This window comes from Rutidosis leptorrhynchoides, chromosome 11, assembly GCF_046630445.1.
Source record: "Rutidosis leptorrhynchoides isolate AG116_Rl617_1_P2 chromosome 11, CSIRO_AGI_Rlap_v1, whole genome shotgun sequence".
NCBI classification, from domain to species: Eukaryota; Viridiplantae; Streptophyta; class Magnoliopsida; order Asterales; family Asteraceae; genus Rutidosis; species Rutidosis leptorrhynchoides.
Genome location: NC_092343.1, coordinates 331,262,567 through 331,279,923, shown reverse-complemented (window position 1 = coordinate 331,279,923; position 17,357 = coordinate 331,262,567). Strand labels below are relative to the sequence as shown.

The window sequence follows — 17,357 nt, the reverse complement described above, 5'->3', positions numbered from 1 at the left end:
ACTTTTGACGACAAAATGAAAAACAAATGTGATGTAACAACAAGACGGAATGAACAAATGATGTGCACCATTTATCATTCAACAAACAAACGCCAATATGTTTGGAAACTTTGGTAAAATTTAATTATTTTTCTACGCTAATCACCCTCAATAATTTAAATTGTTACTGATTTCTTGCAAATGAGGGCATTGCAAGATCTTAAGTGTGGGAAGGGGTTAAATTCTTTCGGATTTTTAAAATTTTTAACTTATACACTTGGTTGCCATTAAAAATACCCGATTTATTATAATATATTTAAAAGAAAGATGGATCTACACGATGAATCAATTCTATCAATAAAAGGAAGTAAAATCTTCTGAAAAAGACACGCGCTTCTTGATTTAGGTCATGAAGTTGTCATCCAGACCAGCTGTAGGTTGACGAAAAAATCTAGAAAAGTCATCTCTAAAATCAGCAGGAAATCCACGGACCTCAGCATCAAACAGGGTCGCCAAGTGGTCAGACTTATCCTAACCATGAGAGGATTTGTCTTGTAAAATGGGGAGGACGCCGTGCAAATTAGCTGGATAAGACTAATGAACCAGATCCCCAGAAAAGGATAATCTCCTTAAAGATCAAAAATCAGCTTTTAAGACTGATATTACTCAATCCTAGAGATTGATTTTAAAGATTGAGAATTACAAACTCAAGGAATTCGATGATATCTAAACTCGAGCTTGAGCGAGAAAATATTTTGAACAAAATTACAAACCGATTTGTTTTCTGAAAACCCATTTTCAATGCGTTCATTACCATTGAACGTAAAATCCTAGGAATTCACCTGGAATTCATTAGGTCACCTGAACCAAATCGGGTGTCAACCGTAAGAACGGTGGTTGCATAGCATGGTCAAAGACAGGACCCTATGTCAGACCGAAAAACTATAGGGTGAGCTTTACTGTTGCTCCTACCAAGGATAGTAATTGCATCCGACACGTTATAGACCATAATTAAAAGCATGTCAGGGGACATTCCCTTAACAGTTGCTTGTTCAACGCTTTCCTTTACAACCGGACGGTAGTTTATCGAAAGGTAATATACGGAACAAGTATACTGGACGTGTTGCTTTCCCAATACAAGGTTAGCAAGTGGGTGACACAAAACCGCAAGTTTTGAGCTAAAATTTTCAAATATGAAACCCAACAAACCCACAAAAATAATTTGCAAACACCGGTGAAGGGTTATTCTGGAAAACTTATCTAGGGTAAAAGCTAGATTTAATTTTCAAAAGATCAAATGTTTTCATAAAGATCCAATTTCCTTAAGGATCTAAATTTTTATAGTCATGCGGGACTGTAAACCACATCGTTACTACCATTGTTCATACCGCCGTATAAAAATCACTGATGTACTAAGTGTGAAGAATAAAAAAGTGATTCTAGTATTTTTATTTCAAGACTATATTGCTTGAGGACAAGCAACGCGCAAGTGTGGGAATATTTGATAATACTAAAAATGAACACATAATTCATAGCATTATTCCTCAAGAAAGACAAGCTTTTAGTTGCAATTGTTCTATTTACAAGTGATATTCGTTTAAATAATAAAAGGTGAAGACAAAAGACAGATTCGACGAATTGAAGATGCAAACGACCAAAAAGCTCAAAAGTACAAAGTACACTCAAATTGGTTTCAATTATTGATAAGAAACGTCTAGAAATGACAAAAGTACAAGTTACAAAACGCAAACTACAAGATATTAAATTGTACGCAAGGACGTTCAAAAATCCGAAACCGGGACTAAAGTCAACTTTCAACACACGACTAAACGGAGCGAAAATTACAAGTCAACTATGCATATAAATTTAATATAATATATAAATAATTCTTAAAATTATATATATATTATATTTATTTATTAAAAAAATCCGTCGGCAAGCTAGGAGCCAAACTTGGATGAGCTGTAATCCACTACTCCGCGATCACGGAGCTGTGAAGGAAAAACCCTTAGAGATCGCGGAGCACACCAAAACTGAAATGGGGCCTATAAAAGGCAACGCATTCGATCGATATTACACAAATCTTTTTCTCTTCTCTCATATCAAACGTATATATATATATATATATATATATATATATATATATATATATATATATATATATATATATATATATATATATATATATATATATATATATATATATATATATATATATTTTAATTTTAATTTTAATTTTAATTTCAAATAATAAGGGTATGTTAGCGAATGTTGTAAGGGTGTAAGTCGAAATTCTGTTCGTGTAACGCTACGCTATTTTTAATCATTGTAAGTTATGTTCAACCTTTTTAATTTAATGTCTCGTAGCTAAGTTATTATTATGCTTATTTAAGCCGAAGTAATCATGATGTTGGGGTAAATATTTAAAATTGGGTAATTGGGCTTCGTACCATAATTGGGGTTTGGACAAAAGAACGACACTTGTGGAAAGTAGACTATGGGCTATTAATGGGCTTTATATTTGTTTAACTAAATGATAGTTTGTTAATTTTAATATAAAGATTTACAATTGGACGTACCTATAAATAACCATATACACTCGATCGGACACGATGGGCGGGATATTTATATGTACGAATAATCGTTCATTTAACCGGACAAGGGAATGGATTAATAGTCTATGGAATTATTAAAATAGGGGTGAAATTATGTACAAGGACACTTGGCATAATTGATAACAAAGTATTAAGACCTTGTTACAGTTTAAGTCCCCAATTAGTTGGAATATTTGACTTCGAGTATAAGGATAATTTGACGAGGACACTCGCACTTTATATTTATGACTGATGGACTGTTATGGACAAAAACCAGACGGACATATTAAATAATCCAGGACAAACGACAATTAACCCATGGGAATAAACTAAAATCAATACGTCAAACATCATGATTACGGAAGTTTAAATAAGCATAATTTCTTTTATTTCATATTTAATTGCACTTCTAATTATCGCACTTTTATTTATTGTCATTGTATTTAATTGCACTTTTAATTATCGTACTCTTTAATTATTGCAATTTTATCGCACATTTAGTTATCGCAATTTCATTATCGTTATTTACTTTACGCTTTAAATTAAGTCTTTTATTTATTTAATATTTTACATTAGGTTTTAACTGCGACTAAAGTTTTAAAATCGACAAACCGGTCATTAAACGGTAAAAACCCCCTTTTTATAATAATAATATTACTTATATATATATATATATATATATATATATATATATATATATATATATATATATATATATATATATATATATATATATATATATATATTTGTATTTTTATAAATTAAAACTAATATAGCGTTAAGCTTGTTTAAAAGATTCCCTGTGAAACGAACCGGACTTACTAAAAACTACACTACTATACGATTAGGTACACTGCCTATAAGTGTTGAAGCAAGGTTTAGGTATATCCATTCTATAAATAAATAAATAACTTGTGTAAAATTGTATCGTATTTAATAGTTTTTCCTAGTAAAATATAAGCTATTTCATATACACCTCGCATAACATCAACTGGTAAGGGCGAGCCAGTCACTCATGATAATGTGACTGGTTCCAAAGACAAACCAGTGGATCTGACTGACGATGCTGATAATGATGCTGACAAGGATACCAGTGGTTCTAAGCCTTTGGGTGAAGGTAAAAATGATGGTGATCATGGTGATGAGTCAGATCATGACCTTCCACCTCCACCACCCGACGGAGCTACTCCTATGTTAGCCGGTAGTGATCAACCTTCCACCTCCACCACTCTAAAGTTTGATGCTGATGAGGCTACTGACATTTCCACTTTCGCTGTCTATAATACATTGCAAGAGATCACACCGGATCTACAAAACACCATTCGCACTGCTATTGTTGACAGTGTATCTGAAGCCATACGTTCTGCTGGGGAAGTTACCACTACTCCTATTGACAACAAGCTCAAGCAGGTATGTGATTTTGCTAATTTAGCGGTGGAAGCCATTTTCAAACACCATGAAGAAGAAGAGGAGCTGCAAAAGCGAATCATCTCTCACAATGAATATTGTGAACATATTACGCGTCTCCAAGCTGAACTTGATGCTGCAAATCGAAGGAATCTTTTCCTTAATGAGGAGAACAGGGTTTTGCATGAGAGATTGGATTCGCAAGAACAACAAATGGCTAACATGATTCCTGCTTCTGCCTATGTTCAAATGGTAGAAAATATGCAACGAATGGCTACCCTACAAGGTGATGTTAGGGTCATTGTTGAACAAATGGCTATGGGTGTTGCAAGGAATGAAGTTAGGTCTTCCAACCTCCTTCTTCGACAATTTAGTATGGATCATGGTGCCCATCTTACTCCTGAAGTTGCTGAATGGAACAATTTTGCATTCTCTGTTCTAGATTCAAATAGTGACCTTGATGAACAGGTCTACCCTGTTCACCCTTCTGCCCCTGCTGATGACAAAAAGGGGGAGAAGAAATCTAAGAAGAAATCCAAAAAGAGAAAACAACGAGAGGGGGAGCATGAGCATGAAAAGGCTCCAAAACAACCAAGGAGGGATGGTGATGGTGATGGTACTACTGGTCAAGACTCTGGTACTAAGCCCAGCAACGCTCATACTGAAGCTGGTGTACAGGCAGCTGGTGAATCTCAACCCAGTGTGTCTGCCGCATCAGTGAATGATATTGGTTCTGGAAGTAAGCCCAGTGATGTTTCTGAGTTGGCTGTTGCTGAAGCTTTTGTTGTCTGTCAAACTATTGAAAGAAGAATGAAAATAAAACTGGAGAGACATCGGAAGAGACAACAAGATTTAAATGACGCCTTCAATGTCAAATGGGATGCCTATGTTGCTCTTAAACGCCACAGAATTGAGCATAGGAGGTGGCTGACCCTAAAAAAGAGGGACATTGATGATGAACTGATTAGAATTGACAAATACAAAAAGGATGCACGAAAAAGAAATGCTAAGTTCATGGTCAAATACGACAAAAAGAGGGCAAAGCTGTATGCTGAGCGAGCAGACAGGATCAAACGGATGACTCCTGAAGAAATGAAAGATTATCTTGCATCTACTGAGTCAGGGGGAGGAGTTAGAGCTGATGTATTTATGAAGTGGTTAGATGCTATGTTAGAAACCATCTCATCTTCTCGACCAACATCTTCTGCTCAGCCAGCTACACAACAACAACCAGCAGAAATAATCAATCTTGATGATGATGATGTTCAGGGGGAGCATCTTGCTATCATTCCCTACCAGCCTCCACTTGAGACAGTATCAACACAAGAACCATCAGCTGAACCCATGCCCATTGATAAACAAAGGGTGAAATCTGCTCCTAGGGACAATCAGCCCCTAAGGAAAGGACCCTTATTTGAGGCAGCTGATGAAGATACTGAGGTGGTTGTACCAGCTGATACTAATCAGTTAGCTGGTACTGAAGACACAGCAAGGAGTGCTGTGAATGAAGACCCAGCCAGAAGTGTGTTGCTGGGTGATACAAGTGTTGAAGACCCAGCCAAGTTAGTTGAGCTGGGTGCTAATCAAGATGATGACACTGTTGATCCTGCTGACTTTACAGTCTGGGGGAGAGGAGATCACTTATTTGTTCAATCTCCTATCCCTTCCCAGATTCTCACTTATTTTGACAGAACACAGGATAATCGTGTTAATCAGTTTCCAGTAAGTTCTTCTGGCATTTTTGAATCAATCATGTATCCTCCATCTTCCCCAAAACGTCATGATAAACATACTACTTGGGAAGATGATTCAGTTGCCCGTGGTGTGCCAGATCTTAGAAGAATGAATCTAAATGAAAGAGATGCTTACAGGCTGGAGATCACTGTACCAGAATTTCTTGAGCAAAGATAAGCAGAGATTAATGAAAGAATACGCCAAGTTAGATTGCTGCATCATCCTCTTGATCAGCCACTCTACATTACTGCCTTGAGTTATGGCATTGATATTGGCGTATACTTAAGTAACAGTGGTCTAAGGCTCTCTACTGCTGTGGAGAAAATTCAATTTGAAGAAGCACACCAACTGGGTATGGATCTAAGAGAGTATCGTGTTGCTCTTAAAACTGAAGAGGGTAGAAAAATGATTGAAGCAGTCAGATCCCTGAAAATTACTGCCACTGATTATCTGCTGGGCTTAGAGGCAGAAAGGCAAAGAAGGGAGGCTGCTGATGCTGAACTGGCTGTGAGGTTAAGGCTTCAGGAAGTAGAAGACAAGTTGGCTGCTGATAGAAAGGAAGAGGCTGAGTCCCTCAAGTTGATTAAAGCCATTGTCAAAGAACATGATAAGGCACTTGATGAGATGGAAGCTGCTGAGAAAGCACCTGCTACTGCTCCTATAGAACCTGTCCGTACCATTGAATTTCCTGATCATTATTATAGGAGTAGGTATGGTGATGTGATGAATAGAAGATCAAATCCCAGCAGGATCATCAAAGTGCATAGAGGCTCAAAAAGAGCTTTTAATGTCAGCAGGGAGAATAATGTTCAAGAAAGGATAAACTATGATGAGTTAAGATCCCTATGATTTAGTGAATGGATGGAGATCTTGGAGTATTTCATTGGTAAAGGTGAAAGTGCCATCAAAAATACACTTAAATCTGAACTCCAACAGCTCTTCAAGAAAGCAACGAAGTTTGGGAATGCACCAGTAGTCAATGTAGAAGAAGTTCTTTCTCAAAATCCTAAAGGAAAGCAATCTACTGGTGAAGGACCAACCGGAAGAGGCCCCATCATTCTACCTCCTCATATCCCTGTATTTGACCCTGCTGATGTACTTTACCTGTTCCCTGAAGCCTAGAGAATTAAACAAGAGGAGCTATCTGAAGAAGAACGAGAAAAGGATAAAGATAGATAGTCCTCTATTTGCTTAAATTGTATCTTTTGTTATTTACTATTCATTATGACATTTTTGTAATTACTGTATATATTCTGTTGTAATGAAAGTGAAATGAGTTTATCTTCAAAATCATATTTTATTATAAGATATAGATAACTCAGCAAAAGATCCCAAAACAAACTTAAAAAGGGACAAATTTACTGCCTATTCTTCATTAGGTTCCTTAGTGCTGGCTTTAGTATTTTCTCTATATGTCATAGGTTTTGTCATCATCAAATAGGGGGAGATTGTTGAGTCCCCAAAATAATCAAGGATTTAATTATGACAAAACATAATTTATTTGCACTAAAATATTATGTGCAGCCAGCACAAGTTTGTTTATGTATAGTCAGCTAATATAGCTGTGTCGAGTGTTTAGTATGCTGCCTAGTCTACCAGCACAAGGTAGAGTGTATTCTTCGAATCAGCACAGGATGTGTACTCAGCAAATCAAGAATATGAAGTGACTCAGGATATGAAGAACCAGTAAGTCTGGATAGCAGCATACAACATAAGACAGTCATGCTCCGTTACAAGCATGGTAGTTTCCCTGAGTGGTCTACATCAAACGTACTTTTCAACAGAAGTCGAAGACAAAGTTGAACAGAAAAGACACGCGTCAGCGGCTGACAAGTGACCTTACAAGACCATGTGGGAATGCAGAAGTTTAACCTATGTGCAGACATGGGTTATCCTTTGTCAACGCCTAGGGAACACAACATTCTATTTGTTTAAACAAATAGTGGTGCCAAACCGAATTGGGGTGTTCCTGCAAATAGCTACCAAAGAGGGAAGAAGGGAGCACGCTTCCTTACACAATTGTCCCCTTAAGTACAGACATCCTATGTATCAGTGGACAATGGATCAATTACATGGATAATAGTACTATAAATTGTTGTATCCACTATTGTAACAACTAGTGGTGTGAGTTTTATTACTTAGAGTCCAAAACGTGTAATAGCTTTTAGTTTACCTCTTAGCTATATTCTAGGTAATCTGTATCAACCAACTATCATTCTGCCAAGGATAGTTGTGATTCTTTGTGATTCAATCAATAAAGAATAACCGTTGAAAATTACCTGTGACTCTATTTAATTTACATACTTGAATACTAATCGTGTTTAACTGTTAAGTTAATTAAGAAAGAATTATATTCACCCCCCCCCCCCTTTCTACAATACTCCTGTTGTTATTAAGGGACCAACATGTTCATATTTTCGTGTGATCTTGATGCCGGAAAACAAAATTCCAAAAAGAACGAAAAAAAAAATTTTTGCTTCCCCCCGCTTCCCCCGATTGGTTACTTCCCCATTGATCCTGCCCCTATATATATATATATATATATATATATATATATATATATATATATATATATATATATATATATATATATATATATAGTGGTAGGATCAACGGGGAAGTAACCAATCGAGGGGAAGCGGGGGGAAGCAAATTTTTTTTTAGTTTTTTGAAAAAAATTTGTTCACGAATATTATAGATTGGATGAAAATATGAACATTTAGTAGAGACACTTTGTGATAAATGTTTTTATTTTAGCGAAAAAACGCTCGAAGAAGTAATATATAACAATTATCGTGTTTCGAGCGTATGTTGAGGTTTTAGATATTAGAGTCTAGATATCAGGGTTTAGATATTAGGGTTTATAGGGTTTAGATATTAGGGTTTAGAAATTTAGGGTTTAGGGTTTAGATTTAGGGTTTAAATTTAGGATTTAGATTGAGTTTTTAACACGAACGGTTTAGAGTTTAGGGTTTAGGGTTTGGTGTTTTGGGTTTATGGAATAAACCCAAAACACCAAACCCTAAACCCTCCATAAACCCAAAACACCAAACCCTAAACCCTAAACTCTAAATTGGGCTAAATTTTACTTCACAAAACATGGAAAAAAAACGTTCACATTGTTCACGAACAATATTATCTTGAATGTTATTTTTGTCGGCCGTTTTCCCGCCTAAATAATAACATTCATCACGAAGTGTCTTTTCTAAATGTTCATATTTCCGTGTGATCTTGATGCCGGAAAAAAAATTCCAAAAAAATGAAGAAAAAAATTTGCTTCCCCCCGCTTCCCCCCGATTGGTTACTTTCCCATTGATCCTGCCCATATATATATATATATATATATATATATATATATAGCCAAAAGTTCAAACGAGAACCATAAAAAAAGCAAGAACTGCGAGTACTTCTAATTTACAAAGATTTTCACATTTGAATAGAGTGAATCACCCATAAATATTAATAGAGAGTAAGAATAAACATAAAATAGTTTGAAAAAACTTATATTTTAACTATATAATCAAATATATAGTTTTCTGTTCACATGTGCATACTTGTTTGTGTAACATGTGAACACCTTATATAATTAACAATTTAATATGTAATTTGTGGTAATAAACATATGTTTGTTAAAGATATGAACATTAGTTAACATATGCATGTAATTTGTTGCATGTCAATGCATAAAAACTATGAAATTAAAAAATTCTCGCAGTTCTCGTTTTTTTTTTTTCTTCTCGTTTGAACCTGCCCCTATATATATATCCTCCCGATCTACTTCCGTTCTTATATTCTCCTACTATCTTTCTTTTATCTCCAATTCTCTGATTCTTTTCCATAAATAGAATTCTCTATCTATTTTTATCATTTTCCTTCTTTTATTTTTATCCACTTTCCCTAAAAAAAAAAAAAAAAAAAAAAAAAAAAAAAAAAAAAAAAAAACATTCATTTCAAAGCAAACAGAGGATTGTGAAGAAGTCAAAGAAGCAAGAATGTGAAGACATTTGTTTAAATTATTTATTTATTGTTTTTTATTTACTTATGTTACAATTTGAATGTCCAACGTCCTCTCAAACTGTTGGGAGTATTAGAATAGGTAAATAGAATATGGACCGGCTCAACTTAGTTGTATAGATGAGCTCGCTCCGTTACGTTTTAAGTAAATGATTAGGATTTATGTTCTACTCTATAAATAGTTATCTGTAATAAATAATACCCTAAGGGATTTATTCTATAACAATTCGGTTTAACTATTCAATTCTCAATTTGACCCAAACAGTTTTGAAAGAACAAGCGGAACTAATTAACCGAGAAACCTGTAAACCGGACTGATGAGATTTCATTAGTATGAATTTTATAGTAAAGAAATGGCCTAGTAGCAAGGCACAATAGTGACAATGAGATCTCCATTCATTGGAGAATACAAATTTGAAGATGAAAAATCGTTAATAAACAACACTTAATGTTGCACCAGAAAACCCTTTGATCCATCGTCAAGGATTCACATATAGAAGTGCCAACAACAAACAATTCAAGAGAAAGTTAAGTTCTTAGCTTTAATAAAAACAATGTGTTCATAATTTCAGCAACTTTCCACCATGGTTTCATATGAAGTCCAATTTGCACCATCTTGAGATCCTAATTGTTCCTCTAGCATCCATTCTAGCTCGCTCGGTCTACAAGGAATCATAAGTGCACCATCATGGTCGAACCCATACTCCTCTGCGGCTCGCTCCAAGAGTATTAGAAACAAAGGATGCCGAAGGTACGTAATAGGAACAACAAATCTTCTTTCAACATAATCATCGGACGCTATCACTGCAAAGTGACCTTCTTTTACGTCTTTTGGGACCAAATCTTGGTCAGAAAACGAACGTTTTTTGGCCAAGAAAAGACCCTTTTGCAATCTCTCCTTGAGTTTCAAAATGCCATTATTCTTCTTACCATTACTTTTTGTCATCTTTACCATTTTAATTTTGGACACTTTTTTATTGAATACTATGCACTTTATTTTCAATATGAACATCTATCATATTTGGATCCTTATATACACCAACTAAAAGTAATAGATAGATGTGATAAAATGCTTTGAGCATTTGCATGTGCATGAGGATTGAAGTTTTGAGCATAAAGGGCCCCTATTAATGTAAAGTCACCTCTATGCCTACTTTATTGAACAAATATTGTATGACTTCATCAAATTTATATATGTGTATATTGGGATGTAGCTAATGGTCAATTATTTGTATAATAATATCTAGTCTATATATTATAATTTAAGCACACATAGCATATTGAAGTAATGAACATGCATATGGTCTCAAAGTTTAGAGGATAGCATGAGCTAGTATGACAACTTGTGTCATGTGAACAGGCCATCCATCTTCATAGGATCATAGGTTTTGATTTTAAGGGAGTTCTTTACTTCTTTACTTGTGAACACCCCATAGAAAGCTCGTGTTGCAATAAATATGTGAAATTCATGTCACTATTTATGTAATACCGTGAACCAAGATAGCCTATTGGTTGGCACATCGTGACAAGATGTCTCACATTTAAATATCACTAGTAACATATCTTAAGTAGTCGGGTACATGGTTGAAAACGGTCACATAATAATAACTAACACAATTATACAGATTTATAAGTGTGTAGCATTCAACAAAAAAAAAATTTCGCACTTTTGAAAATTGTGCAAAAATATGTGTGAATAAATGATGAATTTGTTGTAGTGGATCTTGTGGCGGTCAACAGAAAAATAGTCAAAATATAATTACGGATAACTATGTTAGACTGCATACATTTGAGAGAAAAATATTCTGCTTTCCCGAATAATTTAAGGTGGAAAACCTTACCCGTTTACATGTTAAATCGTGCTAAGCCTAAATTTATAGCTTCTTGAAGCAATATATCGGATAAACTCAATCCTGTAAGAAAGGGCATAAAACACCCCCTGAAGTTTCTTAGGTGAATGGGACCTTTATATGGCTAAAAAACACATGGCAGCAGGGCCAAACCAGCAGACTATGATAATCACAACACATTTTATGTGTCAGTACTTTGTGCTTGTAAGGTTGTAACTTCAATAAATAGACGTATGGCCGTATGAGGGGTACTTGCAGTACAACAAGACCTCGAGCAATAAAAGAAAAGTGCATCAAAGTGTCTACAAATGCCAGTGAATCACAAGTGGATTGATTAAGAGTGATCAAAGATATCTATTTTCATTTTCCTTTATTTTTATCTATATTATTTTTGTTTATGTCCCAGTTACTCAAGACAAGACAACCACACTTCGTTTATTGCAGGCGACCTTGTAATTGTCAATTTTTATTTTTAAGTAAAATTTTCTTTCTGTGAAAAGAGAGTAATGGATTTATCTATATAATGCTAATCTAGTGTTCTTAAGATACTACTCCATGTCTGCTGAATCTATTCAATATTAATTTAGAGATTTGACAAATTAATTGTCTCTTTCATGATAAAGAGATAACTAACTTATATACCTTTAATGTGTAAATATTAAAAATGTGTTTAAAAAATAAGAGTAAAATTTTAAATTTAACAAAAACGAACATTTTCTTAAATGTGTAGTAATTTTTTTTTTTCTCTTAGGACAATAGAAGTGATACAAAGGGAGTATGATACTATATCAATTTGTTTTACAATAAGTGTCTTGTTTGTAACTCTTGGTCCACAATCAACCAACCTAGAACTTTTTAAGAGACCAATTGAACAGAACAACAATTAGATTATAAAGTACGGAATCAATTGAAATATACAATTAAAATAACACTGAAAAAGAATGAACAATTTAGAGAAGATAATTGATATTAAATTCACAAATTAAAATGAATTATAAGTTCCCTATTTATAGATTTGAGAAACATGCTTCTCAAATCTTCGAAGATCTATTCCAAAACTAACATAGCAAAATATAAGGAAACTAAATAATATCGAATCTCTTCATTAATCTTCTTCTAGAAATCAGAGATATTCGCTTAGATGAAATCTCTTCATTCTTATCTTATCTTCAAGGATTTCACGCATATTTGACGTAGTCTTTATCTCTTTTCAGCATCAGTAGAATTTGTACTTCTTGTTGAACAGAGTCTTTGTTCTTCAATCTCTCAGACTCTAATTATACAAGACTCTAAATATACAGACTCAAAATACTTTTAGCTAAGACTTCTTTGACTCATCAAATTCACATAATACCTAACATAAACTAGCGCACAATACATCAATCCGTTTTACAAACTTACGCAGAGTTTGAATTGGTACAAAGATATATCATTTTGAAACTCAACATAGCTTTTACATTTTACTTTAAACATAGACTTTTGTGAAGAGTGTAACAAAGTGCATAAAAATAAAGTTAATTTTTTGTTTTTGATAATGGAGAGTTACTTTGTGAGAAACTAAGACTGTTCTTTACAATATATAACCACACCCAAGATTTCTTAGCCGGTCCGGCATCATTTTAATGAAAATGACACCCCTTATGGGGCATCGTTTATGGCAAAGTTTCAGCATCAACAAGCAATATCTCGTCGTACAAAAATCAAAATTAACACCCAATTATTTTATGACACCTCATATTTATATTATTATTTAATTTCTTTTACACTCAACACCTAATTATATTTAGCCATATCCTCCAACAACACTTCCCAATTCCCATGGCCTCCATCATAACACCTCTTTAAAAAAAATAACAATCTCACATCAACGTCATTCACCCGAAAACATCACCACAATGATGGTAACGGGTAATCTAATAGTATGAAAATAAGTACATCACTATTCATATCATTACTTTATGGTTGGTATATGAGCCAAGTTCCAATGGTGTATGAATAATCACCCTTTCATATAAGATCATGAACACATCAATATAATGATCATCTATACTAATCAGGTACGAAATAATTAGTACATTTCAAATGGATCGTACAAGGATCAAATTTAGCAAAGAGGTCAATCAACACTGACGGATATAGGATTGGTGTCACATGTTAAAACTCCAAAAAAAAAATATTTACTAGATGTCTTATTTCAAAGGTGTCATTAAGAAAAATGTACACTATCCAGTTGTGTCACTTGTTAAAACCCAAAAAAAAAAAATTCACTACATCGCGTATTTCAGTGTTGTCCCGTGCAACCACTGGGCATAAAGTAGATCCGCCCCTTCCAATTAGGGATACTGATACTTGATGTATCAATACGTTAACATTGTCGTGGTGCCTTAATGAAAATTAGCAAAGAGGATCTTTGTGTTGGATTTCTTTACGTGTGCCTGTTTTTTGGAAGATAACCCGAGAGCTAAAACCGCGCTTAAAACATCACATTTTGTTCTGGAAAACTTACATTACGCAGGAATTTGATAAAGGAAGTCAAACAAGCAACATTCATATAAGAGATACAATGTAAACCCTTTGCATTCACATTTATATATTTGGTACCAGAAAAACAAGTTTATACATCAATAATAGACAAGAGTACACGAGTTAATCTCAATAGCCAACAAAATGTATAATGTATATACTGAGCAAGACTTATTAGGTAACTATATTATGAGTATTTTTGGCAGAACTTGCTGGTAGCTATAGCTTTTAGATAATAGCCGGTAGCTTTTTAGATATATTTTGTTGTTTGGTAGAGTATCTCAATCGTAAAATAATGAAATGACCACAACTCATTTTCAAAAAACAATTATTTTTTTTATTAAGATGTGGCACACCAACACTCAGATGCGGCGCATCTTAAATCTACTGCCCGTTCAACTTCTTTTTACACATGGTAATGTGGAACATCTCTATTAATGCGGCACATCTTGATATGAGGATCCAGTTCCAGCCTTTTTAAAACACTTTTCAACCCATTTAATAGTCCACATTGACACCAACACACATAATTCATTTACAACTTGTTTTAACTTCAAATATTACATTCAAAAACAACATATCATACCAAAACATGTTCACTTGACCATTGGGTACACCTGACCAATGTAAACAACATAAGTGGTAATCGTGACCTAATGTATAAAACGACTATTGACATAGGTACTAGAGCGTGTTTTTGTTTTTAGGGATATCAAGCCAGCATTCATCAAGTACACAAAAGCAAGCACAACGAGCATCACGTATCATCAAGTTCTTAACAAAAGCAAGCACAACGAGCATCACGTATCATCAAGTTCTTAGGTACAAGCTAACATCCATAATCAATCTAATTACGTCTCCACATTCTTACCCTTTCCTCTTTTGCTACTTGTCCCTACAAAATGATAAACAATAACGGAATAAGCAAAGCTTAGTGAGAACAACAATTATGTACATGTAAGCATACCGTCAACCTCATTCATACTACACATATTAACCAAGCATAACTTGTGTCATCCCGAGGTTTGATACAAACCCCCCTTAGCATCCAGGATGTCGTACAATCATCAAACACCGAAGACCCGAAGTGCCAATTGAACTATCTGATGTGCCCAGTACCGAACACACCTAGAGGCCCCATCTGCATCCCGGATGCATGACCTCAAACTTAACGTATAAAGTTAAGTATGTAACCACTGTCCTGAGGACTCCTCCACAAACAACAATATTCATGGTGTCCCGGACACCCAAAACGCATAAACATACATATACATATTTATTGAACTCACCTTGGTTAAGATACAAAAAAATGGCTAAAATATTCAAGCACCAAGTAACACTTCCACAATTCAAACTTTTCAAGCAAATTAACCTAGCATACAAGCATACATATAAATATTACAACACAATTATTATTGTCTTTCAAGACCCATCAAACTAGAGTTCATCCTTATGATCCATACTACCCATTTTGACACCCACTAGACAAAATCAAGACTTACATACATACGTCTTTCAAACTCGAAATCTAAAGCAACCTTTCTTAACTAACACAAACAAGTTTCTCATATACTACATAGTGAAATTAGTTTCTTGACTTAAATCAACAAGTCACGATTTATAAACATTCAATTTTTGACTAGTTCATCATCTTTACAAAAACCCAATTTCATGAACACTAGCCCTAATTTCGAATTAGTGTTTCAAGGGAGTCAAAACCCTTGATTCACACAATAATAGCATCATCTAACTACATAGACTCAAGTTTAAAGAACAATTTGTTCATACCATAAATTAGAGTTAGAAACCCCCAAATTTTATAAAGAAGGATGAAGAAAAGATGACGAATCTTGATCACTAATGGGTCTAGTGAATGATTAGGTGTTGGGTAACACCCTAAGATCAAATTGCATGAAGAAACTTCAAAGAATTTGAGCTTTTCCCCCCAAATCGCCACTCACATACACACACACGACACCAACTTTATGTTTCTACACTAGTAAAGAATAAGGAAGTGTGTGAACTTATCTGAAAACATTGTTTAGCCTTGTTTACAATTTTAACCCTCCCTCACTTAGAGTCTTGCACACATAGTCCATTTTCTAACCAAAGATAAGTTAACTAAAACAACTTAATATTAAATTATACCTTTTGTATTAAAAATGAGGTGTAACAAATAAAGAGTAAAATAACAAAAAAAGAAGCTAAAAGTTAATAGCTTCTTCAATGATGGAGTTGTAGATGGGCCTGCTGGGCTGTTTACTGGGCCACGGATTGGGCCAATTACCTTGGATGATTATTTTGTGGATTTACATGTTGGGCCAGGTTCCAAATTTGCAAAGGATGAGAAGTAGTCAAGAAGAACTGCTGGTCACGTTTTTAGTTTGGATTGAATAAGAGAGTTTATTAACTCCAAGTTTATCTCAGTTTAGTTGCTTGAACTTATCTTTTATTTAGTATTTATATTGTAGTTCCTGAAAGAGGTCGTGGACTGATTTTTGGGTTATTTATTTTCGTGAAATAAAACAGCAAACCGGGAAGGTTTAGCATACTATCGTTCTTATCCAAAACTGTGAAGGTTTTACCACTTTTAATCGATCTGAGAAGGATTGATTAGCTATCATTCTCATTTATCACTATAATATTTGTTTGGCCACGATCGCATTACATTATTTGGTATCCAGAGTCAGCATGGCCGAACAACCCCATCGAGGTGCTTATCGCTCGGTCAGGTTTACAGACCCTGACCCATATGCTGAAATCGTGAGGAAAAAAAAAACAGGTTGCGGATTTAGAACTGTAGAACCAGCAATTGTATGAAGATCGTGCTTCTGAGCATTCTTCAGAAGGTAGAGACGGGGCGAATCCAATCGCTCACCAGGATCCACCACCGGATCAACGTCGTGGTTATAATGATCCATTACGGGGCTTGGGAATGAAGGTTGAGATCCCCGAGTTTAATGACACAAACACATCCCGGCGAATTTCTTGATTGGTTAAGCACAGTGGAGCGTGTGTTTGACATCAAGGATATTCCTGAGAGATTGAAAGTGAAGCTTGTTGCCTTGAAATTGAAGAAGCATGCTTCACTTTGGTGGGACCATGTAAAGCGACAACGAGCTCTTGCTTGTAAATCAAAAATTGAAACATGGGACAAGATGAAGAAGTTGATGCGGGATAAATTCTTACCTGAAAATCACCAACAAGATGCTTTTATCGAGTATCATAACCTTCAACAACGTATGGGTGTCGAAGA

General features: G+C 34.7%; 1 protein-coding gene and 1 long non-coding RNA gene across 3 annotated transcripts; both read right to left on the bottom strand.

Moving 5' to 3' along the window:
• Positions 1-10,296: 10,296 nt before the first annotated feature.
• LOC139876242 (auxin-responsive protein SAUR50-like) lies at positions 10,297-10,692 on the bottom strand. Its single transcript, XM_071863532.1, has one exon. The coding sequence runs from the start codon at positions 10,681-10,683 to the stop codon at positions 10,297-10,299; it is 387 nt and encodes a 128-aa protein (XP_071719633.1). The 5' UTR covers positions 10,684-10,692.
• A 3,939-nt stretch (positions 10,693-14,631) lies between these two features.
• Positions 14,632-16,087, bottom strand: LOC139877140 (uncharacterized). 2 transcript variants are annotated; one of them, XR_011768484.1, is made up of 2 exons: positions 15,890-16,087; positions 14,632-15,473 (listed from the first exon to the last, which is right to left on the bottom strand). It is a non-coding gene; the product is annotated as an uncharacterized lncRNA (long non-coding RNA). The 2 variants fall into 2 exon arrangements; XR_011768485.1 differs by having other exon boundaries at positions 14,632-14,996.
• Positions 16,088-17,357: the final 1,270 nt, after the last annotated feature.

Coding starts and splice junctions, on each gene's coding strand:
- LOC139876242 (XM_071863532.1), bottom strand. CDS start 10,683: ATGGTAAAGATGACAAAAAGTAATGGTAAGAAGAATAATGGCATTTTG.